This window comes from Ascaphus truei, chromosome 12 (genome assembly GCF_040206685.1).
Source record: "Ascaphus truei isolate aAscTru1 chromosome 12, aAscTru1.hap1, whole genome shotgun sequence".
Classification (NCBI taxonomy): Eukaryota; Metazoa; Chordata; class Amphibia; order Anura; family Ascaphidae; genus Ascaphus; species Ascaphus truei.
Window position 1 is genome coordinate 25,529,468 of NC_134494.1, and position 10,648 is coordinate 25,540,115.

The following is a 10,648-nucleotide window of genomic DNA, read 5'->3' on the forward strand; positions in this document are numbered from 1 at the left end:
GCAGCCATTTTTTTTACTCCTCCTAAAAGTAGCCTTAAAATGATATCAAAATATATTGCTAATGTAATAACGTAACGATTAACTGGAGACGGAGAAAAATGAGACATCCTTATTTTAGCCACAGACCATCTTGAGATGACTATTTCAATGAAATAACATTTATTTAAAAAAATGTTTTAACCATTTCCGTGCCTGAATCGTCTGCAGCGCATTGCCCTCTGGCATGGAAGTAGCAGTACTACATGGTCATCAGTTTTAGACTAATGGCTTTTTAAAAGTATAGTCCCGACAATAGTGGTCCTAACATAGTACCTCAAGATAACATTCTGTGACCCATATTCACTAAAGGGGGGCTAAGCTTCTGCACGTCCTAGCCCATTGTTTTAGGTCATGCTAAAGCTTAGCACCTTTTAGTGAAAATGGGCCTGGAAGTGCACTTCCGAGATTATTACAGCTGGTTGGGTCCTTCTCTTGTTAAAATTGACACCTTTAGTCAACAGTAGAGGGCGCCCAGGAAACCTTTTCATGCTTCCTGGAGATGTTTGGCTTTCCAACAGTGAGCAAATGCAAATACTGTCCGTACACTTTAGTACTTCTGTCATTGTAGAGTACAGGAGCTGGCAAGCAAAAACTTCTGGCTGCGTCCATGGTACCTCAGACCACGCGTCCACACGCTGAGCGAACAGACTGTGGGCGCGTGCGCGCGGAGGCAGAAAGGGGTGCGCGATGCGCGAGATATCAGTTAAAACTGATTTCTCGCGCAACAGGGCGGTCACGTGAGCGGTTGGCCCCAGCTCCGTGACGTCACTGGGAATGCCCCAAGAAACGTCCCCCACGGCCCGAGTACTTTGACCAGGGAAAGCACCCGCTTTGCCTCTGCGTGTCTCCGCATGGGGCTGCGGCACTATGTCCGCAGTCTGCTGTAGACTCCATAACACATGCAATGTATTATACACAGCTACAGTTTTACTAATAAAACCTGTGTATTTCTGGATTTCATGGTATATACCAATATATAGATAAAATAATAGTTATAATCTCATAACCTGCTGACCATGTATTAAATCAGCCATTGATCTTTAAGCTGCTGAAGGTTCTGAGGTTTAACCATTGGGAGACAGGCAGTGCAGCACCACTCGGCCACCCCACACAGCCACAGAAAGGTATATTGGGTATGTCTTCGACTGAGCCACCTGTGCTGAAGCAGGGATATCCTTAAAACCTGACCGGTGGGTGGCCCTTGAGGACTGAAGTTGCCCACCCCTGATCTAAACCTTGAACAGTTATTTAATAAACACTGCAAATGTGTACCCTGTGTAACATGGCTTTGCAACCTCCTCTATGGAACATCCTTGATCCTCAGACCTAGACTGAGCCACTGATTGACCCACCTGTGCTGCAGCAGGGATATCCTTAAAGCCTGACCAGTTGGGGGCCCTTGGGGGCTGGAGTTGCACACCCCTGGGTTGCATTGTGTTGTGGTGTTTTTCCTTTCCTTACATTGGTAAAACGCTTCACTCTGTAGTGTTTTAGCTGCGCAGTGGGAATGTGGGTGCTTTTCATGGGATCAGGCTGAAATATAAAGGAGCACTTCAGGCGGCACCTTTTTATGTTTTTTTTTTTTTTTTTTTTTAGATAGGCTTGAAGCAGGGGGTCTCCAGAGCTGTACCGTGTTGATTTCAGCTCCGGTGACCCCCTGCTTCCCTGAGAATACAGACCTCCGTGCTGCTAGTATGTGCAGTTTAAAGCTCCCGCATCACGTGGATAAAAAAGGAAGCCACAAGGGCTGATGTTGCAGATTCCTATTGGCCCGCAGTAACGTGGGACATTTTTAAGCCGCCATATTGATAGTCCAGACTAGCCCCGTCTGGGCAGCTACCGGCACCCCCTTCAGAGACAAGTATCTCAAGAAGCAGGGGGTCTCTGCGGCTGGAATCAACACGGTTCAGCTCCGGAGACCCCCTGCTTCAAACCTATTTTAAAAAAAAACATATTTTAAACACACACACAAAAAAAAGTGCTGCCAGGACTGCCTCTTTAAGAGCCACTTTATAGATAGATATGGCACATTGAGACTGCTCCTTGTTTATCTCTCAACTCCTTATCAAAAACATGCTTCTTTTTGTAGAAATAAACACTTGTGTAATGTGAATCATTAACTAAAGTGACACGCCGTAACCTCACTCTGTACACAATGCTGTCATTGTGCAAATTCTTACTCAACAGCCCCATCAGCACTTGTAATGGACGATTCTTTCTGGGCAAGCTGTGTGCTAGACAGTTATTGTCTCATGGATTATATATAACCAGGTTAATATTTAACAAATGCCTAGTGATATTTTTTTTTGTCTTTCGTACCTCAGTATTTTACCTGTTTTAAACAGTTCTGCCTCTCTATGTTGCGCTTTACAAGGAGGTTAATGCAGACACAATAGATTCCTAATTTTAAAAAAAAGGGATATTATGTATTTTTATAAAGCACTGGGGTTTTTTCTGATCAATGTGGACAGAATAGCACATATGTTGACAAAATGTGATGATTTTTTACTTGTTTGCAATCCATTTGTCTAAATATTCCTTGTTAGTCCCTTTTATATTACACCAATAATATAACAATGTTATAAGGCTATAAATCAGTATTGGGCTTTATTAAAGCAAAGGTTTATGTTGGTATCTATCTCAATGTCTTGTATAGCACATACACAGCGAACCCTGCTCCTATGTGCTATAGGTTGAATAAATACACTGGGCTCTCTAGTTTATCAGCAAACACTTGTATTCTCCCAAGGCTACGTCTCATTATAAAACCAAGATAAGGAATGGATCAGACAGAACAAAGTAACAGCCACATTGCTGGAAACATGCACGGGAGCACCAATAAAGATAATCAAATATAACATCTGCTTATTCATCCATAGATAAAAGGAGGAAAAAAGTTCTCCAATGCGATTTGCCCCAAACAGGTGTTTTATCATGGAGTAGTTGACAAATACTCAAACACAAGATCTTAAAAGTGCAATCCCACATAGTCGGCTTGTTTCTTGGGGGGCCTCAGAAAGGGGACGTGTTTGTCTGTCAAGTGTTGTCTTTACCTTTATCCCACCCTGTCCTTATCAGAGAGCCAATAAAGATAAGGGGAGGTGGGGAGGGGGTGCACTCTGGCTGTACAAACACTTGCTGAACACACAGTGAGATCTCACAAAAAGGAGCAGCCTCACAGGTCTAGCTTTTGCTGGGTAGGGGCAGGCTGGGCGTGGATGGTTGTGACTGTAACAAGGATGGGCGCCAGGAACTTTAATAAAACCATATAGTGCTTTATTGGACAACCGTCAATAATGCTTCACAGACATTGACATATTCACTCTTGTCTGATAACTTGTGGGAAATAATAATATGCAGGACTTCATCTCCTTTGTAGCTCTGTCCTACACTGGGGAGGTATTTGACTTGTTACTCACAGGGTTAAACGGGCAGTCTTTTCCATAGTTAGTGATGCCCCATGTTAAATGGATCTCAATGGAATAAACTCCGGCCTCCGGGATTTATATCCCGCTACTGTGTACAGCATACTTCTCCCATACCTATCTGATCAGCATTGCACTCGGGACCTTCCGGTTGGGCCGATCCAAACACACTTGGGAGTTACTAACACTGAGAACTCCTTACCAAAACATGCTTCCTCCCGTTCAGTAGTGAGAACAATCTTGGACCCATACTACTGGTGCTTACTTACAGGGGCACATTCCTTAACTGAAAACAACAAAGGGTGGCAGGACACATTTAAATATATTAAACTATACACACAAAGATATATTTACAGGACTCACAGTGAGGCCTCAGGAGAATATGTTTCTAGAACATTGGGAAGATCTATATATACACCCTTCAATCTCCCTACACTGACGTCACTGGTCACAAGACATAAAAGGGAGTGGCAATACTTTCTGCATAGTCGTCTTATATCACATGATGGGGGCTGGAGTAACCTGAGGGAACCCACACAGTTACCCCATTAAGGCTGTTGACCCCTTAACTGAAATAGTAATCCCAAATGGGGGGGCTACACTTACATACTTATAAGGCCGCGCTTATAGCGACAGCGACGCAACGGTGACGTCACGCTGCGGTCAGTGGAAAAATCAAATTGAAATGACTTCCGCCAATCACGACTAAGCTATACTTAGAATTACTATATAGAATTACTATAAGCGCACGCGACTGCGTCAATGCATTTGTTTTGACGCAACGTCATTGTCACCGGCACTATAAGCGCAGCCTAAGTGGCAGATTTGGGTAAAAACGTCATCAATTACCCAGATGAAACCCCTAATTAAATATGTCACTAGAATTAGGTCACTGGTCCTAGGAGGTATTGCCCCTTTAAGACTAGTATAGGAAAACCTGAAGAATAGACCTATGATGGGGAAAATATCCAGGGTGGGTCCTCTGCTACAAATCTGAATAACATGAGGAGTGTATCAGATATTTGGAAGAATAATTTTTGCTTTTAATTCAGTCTCCGCTGAAAGATACCATGCTAATTTTCTATTGAAGGATTAGCCAGACATGAATTACTGCAGATAGAGCATTATAATGCAATATGACTATGTGCAGATATGGTGGGACTATGTTGTTACCAGGGCTCGTTAAGTAGTTAAATTAGGTTCAAACATCAGTGTCTGCTCCCTGAAGCCTGGTTTAACAATTAACTTCATCTCCCCGTGGTTCTGACACGTAAATGTTAATTAAAAACTGTTCTGAGCATTAAATAATTGTAAATTGCCTGTAAATGATACTATATACAATGCTAATGCTATATTACAATAATTGATTACACTATTTCAGTTACAAACATGCATATTAAATGTTCCATTGGTGTAGCGGATGACGTCCTCAAAGGCTCTCAGATAGCGTATGTCACTGGCGTCGACTCCGAGGATGGGATTCAAGCCGCAGTGACTCAGTCCGGCCAACAGTTGGCGCTCATTTCCCAGGACGGGACACAACATGTAAGTTCTCACCTCGCCCTCAACTCTTCCAGGAGGCTATAATAAGCCATTGTTATAATAAGATCCTGTTTCATCATGTCCAGCATATTTCTAACAAAAATTCCTAGTTCAAATAAAATCACAGAAGCCAGCCTATGAAAGTTGCATGCATGAGAGGATAACTGTTTGTGATTGATGCCTTCCTTAATCTGGGAACTCTTAAGCATTTGCACATACCTTCTGCATTATAGTGTTATTTTGTACACCTGAAAATCTGAGAGGGTTCTGCTCCTCCCGTTTGTGTCATTAGTCTTTGTTGAGCTGGCTTCCCCTTTTTTCCCCGTATTTGCAGTCCTCTGGCAGGGAGGGGAAGTTTATAAATATGTGTGTCCTCATTAGACTGGGAAACCCAATGACTAAATCCTCAGATGGGGGGAAATAAAATAAAAAAAACTTTTGTGGGACTGTGCATTGAAACAGTTGAATGTTTTATCTTCTGTAATAGAACTACTTTCCTTTCTGACAGGTGGCAATAGTTGCCCAGGACTTGTCTGCATTCCAAACGTCAGAAATGGTGCATCAGCAGCACAGCCATCACCTGGTGGCCACAGAGTCCAGGCCGGTTACATTATTGGCAACGTCAAATGGAACACAAATTGCAGTACAAGTAAGTGTACCACCGGAAGAGGGGTTCCCACGAGGGATGTAAAGGTGTCTCCCTTCATCGGACCCAAGTGGCTTCATGCCATTTATCTAGTTATTAGGTGGATATGTGTTGGTTGATGCCATTACTAAGGGGAAAATGTTTTTAAATCATTTGTAGAAGTTTTCTTGGAAAAACGTGATGGAGGAGGGGATAGGAGGGTCTGCGTGATGGAGGGGATAGGTAAGTCAGCATGATGGAGGAGGGGATAGGAGGGTCTGCGTGATGGAGGGGATAGGTAAGTCAGCATGATGGAGGAGGGGATAGGAGGTTAGGCGTGATGGAGGAGGGGATAGGAGGGTCTGCGTGATTGAGGGGATAGGTAAGTCAGCATGATGGAGGAGGGGATAGGAGGGTAGGCGTGATGGAGGAGGGGATAGGAGGGTAGGTGTGATGGAGGAGGGGATAGGAGGGTAGGTGTGATGTAGGAGGGTAGGCATGATTGAGGAGGGGATAGGAGGGTATGCGTGATGGAGGAGGGGATAGGAGGGTAGGCGTGATGGATGGGAGGGAAAGGGAAATGGAGGGGATAGGAGGGATGGCATAAGGAAGGGGGGGGACGGCCCCACATCTCCGTCCTCCCAGTTAGCTTGGTTGGCGGTACACATGGCGCTAGTGAGAGTATGTCATATTTTGTGGGTAGCATGTGGAGGAGAAGCCAGCGTATTTTGATACATTTGTGGTACGTATGGCCCGATTTTAAGTACAATTAAATCTGATCAGGCCCCTCATGAAAAGTTTGACACCCCTGCTTTGACATTGGAGGGGCAACAGGCGGCCCAGCAGCAGCAGCAGCAGCAGCAGCAGCAGCAGCAGCAGAATCCTGCCCTCAAGGGCTTTACCTGTGGTTCCCAACCACTAACCACCCCAGCAGCTCACTCTACCCAGCGCAGAGGGAGTGGAGATGTTACTGGTGTGGATTGTAGCTCCTCCCCCTTCCCTTCAGCTGCCCAATGGCAGAGCTAATCACTAGTTGCCAGTGTAAGGGGAGGAGTGGGACAGTATTCAGTGTGATCGCATTAAGAAGCCTACTGATGAGGGGGATATATATATATATATATATAGTCAGATAAGGCAGTTGGCACTCCAATAGGTGCTGGTAAGCCACAGGTGCACGTCCCATATAGAGAATGTAGTTATACGTTACCGTTCCAAGGATTGGTAAACAAGAGACAGCACTCAAAGTTGAAAATCAAAGTGTATTAGTGAAAGCAAAAATACATCCAGAAACCCAACGTTTCGGTCCTACAGAATGGGACCTTCCTCAGGGGGATACAAATGGTGAGTGACCTTTCAATGGAACCAGTCCCAGCTGCACCACGACCCTAATCCCACCGGCTTTGCATCACACTGTGTGCTGTGCACCTAATGCCAGAAGTTACCGCCTCAAACGGATATGCCACAGAGTGTCCAGATGGTGAAGGCTGTACTCAGCTAGCCATGAGTGATGGCGGCGCCACGGGGAGTGGAGAGGGGTAGCCGTGATGTGTGGTGCTTCCTGGAGATGTGTTCCAAGCCTCAGTCCTGAATAATATATATAACGGTGGAGGTTTTTTGTTGCCCTTTTCACCCACCATAACTTAAAATGTTATGGTAATCCTACCCAGAAATATTGCAAAGCAAGTATAAACCAGCCTCACACTGATGTTACCCATCAAGGTTGAAACGTGTCTGTGAGTGGCTTTGACTTGCTTTGCTAGTCCCATGCTGTGCTTAAAAACTGTGTGAACAGCGATTCATCAGCTTAAATGGGCTCCACGTGTATGGATAGTCCAGGCAAAAGGTGACACATTGTGTGCTCATTTTCATGTCATTTCCCAGAACCCCTTGCTGCAGTGGAAGCACTGTATGCTAGGTGATAATGGTGAAAGGCGGGGTTGCAGACCTGTGTAAAAAAGACATGTGAATGTGCTCACAAGTGATATTCTTTATTGGCTATATATTTATATATATATTTATCCAAACTATACTTGATTATACAATAGACATTTGTTTTCTCCAGTTTCATCATGGTGATTGAAGAAATAAAAACGTTTTCTGCAATGACAGATTAGTTAATCATTAAGGCTTATTTCTTGGCTTATGAAATTCATGCACAAACATTAAATGTCATCCCATTTTACAGTGTATTTACCTGAAGATCAGTGGTGTAATCTCGTTGCTAACACTTTGAAGAGCAATTCACATTATCTTTATAGTACAAATTTGATTAGTGGTTTCTGTTTGCACCAATGCTGATAAGGGCATAGAAGTATGTAACATTGTTTGACGAATGTATTCAATCAGCAGTAATTGTTTTAATTTGTTAGTTGGCAAATGAGTCACACACACACACTCACTCACTCTCACACTTACTCTTACACTCGCTCTCCCAATTCACTCTGTCACATTCACAATCACAATATCACTCACTCTCTCACACTTTCTCATTATTTCACACTCACACTTTCTCACCGGCTCACACTTTTTAACTGTCTCACTCTCTCACGGTATCTCACTCACACTCACCGTCTCTCAAAGTCACTCACACTCTCACTGTCACTCACACTCTTTCACTGTCTCTCACTCTCACTGTATCTCACTCGCTCTTTCTTTGAAAATTGTTTTAACCAATTTGAAACTCTGAAACACTAGAAACTAGAAAACGTTTGACGTGTTTCTGTACTTATTTTTTGTAGCTTGGTGAGCAGCAGTCTTTAGAAGAAGCGATAAGAATAGCTTCAAGGATACAGCAGGGTGAATCTCCGGGCATGGATGAATAACCAATAATCGTGCAATAAAAGCCACTAGTTCATTGTATTCTCTTTTCTATCAGTAAAAGCCTCTGCCAGCTACAGCAAATACACACTTTGAAGTTGTCCCCTAAATGATTGTGTGTGTGTGTGTGTGTGTGTGTGTGTGTGTGTGTGTGTGTGTGTGTGTGTGTGTGTGTGTGTGTGTGTGTGTGTATATGTATATTTATATATATGTATATATGTGCGTGTGTATATGTGTATATGTGTGTGTGTGTGTGTGTGTGTGTGTATGTATATATATATATATATATATATAAATATATATATATATATATATATATATATATATATATATATATATATATATATATTCAACAATTGATTGCCTTTTATTTGCTTTCGTCTAAGGAGGGAAAACGAAACTTAATCGATCGCTGGTATATCCCCAGGATATTAAATTAGGGCTGTAGGAAATTGTGATTTTAATCTATGTAGCAAACGTTTTGGTGACCACCGGAAATGTACAAACAAATTTAAAAAAAAGGAAATACTTTGGGTCTTTTTTATATTGATGGATTTGTAAACTCATGAAGATTTTCCAGGAAATAATAATAATAATTAAAAAAAAACGTGCAAGCAAAAACCAAGGAGAATGACCAGTATTCACTGCCTTTTTATCAGATTCACTATATCAGGACAGGTATTTGAAAAGTACACCTTTTGTGTCTGGTACAGTATTTCCCATTGACTGTCCTCTCCTCTTTGTAAATAGAAACTGTTAATGCTGGAAGTGTTAATTATATTTTATCTTTTGATTGGATTATGTAAAAAAAAAAGCTCTGGTTGTGGAATATTAAAGGAATGAAATATGTCTTTTGTTTCTGTAAGTACTTTTTGTATATAATTTGTGTAGGTATGTTGTCTATAGAGAAAATATTGAGTTATTTGAGATTTTAATACTTGCTTTTGAGCCAACAAAGTATATAAACATTTCATTGTACATTAGAACAGGGGGGGCTCAACTCCAGTCCTCCAGGGCCACCAACAGGTCAGGTTTTCAGGATATCCCTACTTCAGCACGGGGCTCAATCAGTGGCTAAGTCTTCGACTGAGCACTGCTGCAGCAGGGATATCCTGAAAACCTGACCTGTTGGTGGCTCTTCAGGACGGGAGTTGAGCACCCCTGCGTTAGATGAAGGAGTGTCCCGTATGGCTTTAAGGACAATGCTTTAGAAGAGCGATTTAAAAGCAGCACCTGTTCACATTTCCCTAGAGAACACAAAAAAAAAAACTAAAGTGACTATTATTCCTGAAGTTGATAAAGATTAGCATTTGAACCAATATGTGTCCCATTTGTGTTCTCTGCTATTGACCCTTTCTCTAATTGGCTTGCTAGAACGCCTTGTGTACCCCTCCCCAAATATAGGGGCCAAGGGGATTTTGCAATATAAAAAGATAGTCCTGTACTAAAAAGGACCCCAGTTCTAAATGTATTAGATAATAATAAAACACGAATTTCTGCTGTCAGTGTGGGCAACTTACAAAAACAATATTCTGGCTCCATAATCTGAAATACAAGTTCCAAAGTGTTCATCTGCAGTGTTTTATTTGTACCAAATATGCAATAAAGTTCTGTTTTTTTTTTTGTTGTTGTTTTTTTTTAACTGAATTTTCAGGTGTAATTACATTTTTTTTTTTGCTGTTTGTTTTGTTTGTGTAGTATCCCTCAAGCCGAACTGTAAATATGCCGAAAATAATAAAATAAAACGACTTTCTATCAGTGCTGCTTTCTTGCCTTTTATGCAAACGTACATTTCTGAATGAAGAGTATCCCGTTTCTAGTTATCCTGGCAAACGGGCGTGCTGGTTTTCTTTCGTTTTCTAACGACATCATTTTGAAACTATTTGGAAACCACTGTGTGTTTGAAACCTCTCACTATCCTCACCTGCAGCGGTTCACTGGGACATAGACACCATAGCCTGGTAAGTCGGAGCCCGATTCTTCATGAGGATTTTGTAAAGTGCCCCGTTTCACTGGAATGTTAACCCAGAGCAGGAGTGCAACCCAGGGGTGGGCAACTCCAGCCCTCACGGGCCACCAACACGTCAGGTTTTCACGATACCTGTGCTGAAGCAGGGATATCGTTAAAGAGACCAGTTGGTAGCTCATGAGGACTGGAGTTGGCTACCCCTGATTTAAGGCTGTTATATAGTGGTCGCGG

The 10,648-nt window shown here is 42.4% G+C and overlaps 1 protein-coding gene across 9 annotated transcripts in view; it reads left to right on the plus strand.

Moving 5' to 3' along the window:
- ZNF143 (zinc finger protein 143) overlaps positions 1-10,069 on the plus strand; it is a 60,321-nt gene extending 50,252 nt beyond the window's left edge. For 7 of the 9 annotated variants that reach the window (XM_075567070.1, XM_075567073.1, XM_075567075.1 and 4 more), the window contains 3 exons: positions 4,846-5,009; positions 5,515-5,655; positions 8,370-10,069. In XM_075567070.1, the coding sequence (XP_075423185.1) occupies positions 4,846-5,009; positions 5,515-5,655; positions 8,370-8,453 (389 nt within the window). In that variant the 3' untranslated portion in view covers positions 8,454-10,069. The remainder of the gene's footprint in view (positions 1-4,845; positions 5,010-5,514; positions 5,656-8,369) is intronic. The other 2 variants (XM_075567072.1, XM_075567077.1) reach the window with 1 other exon arrangement.
- The last annotated feature ends 579 nt before the right edge of the window (positions 10,070-10,648 follow it).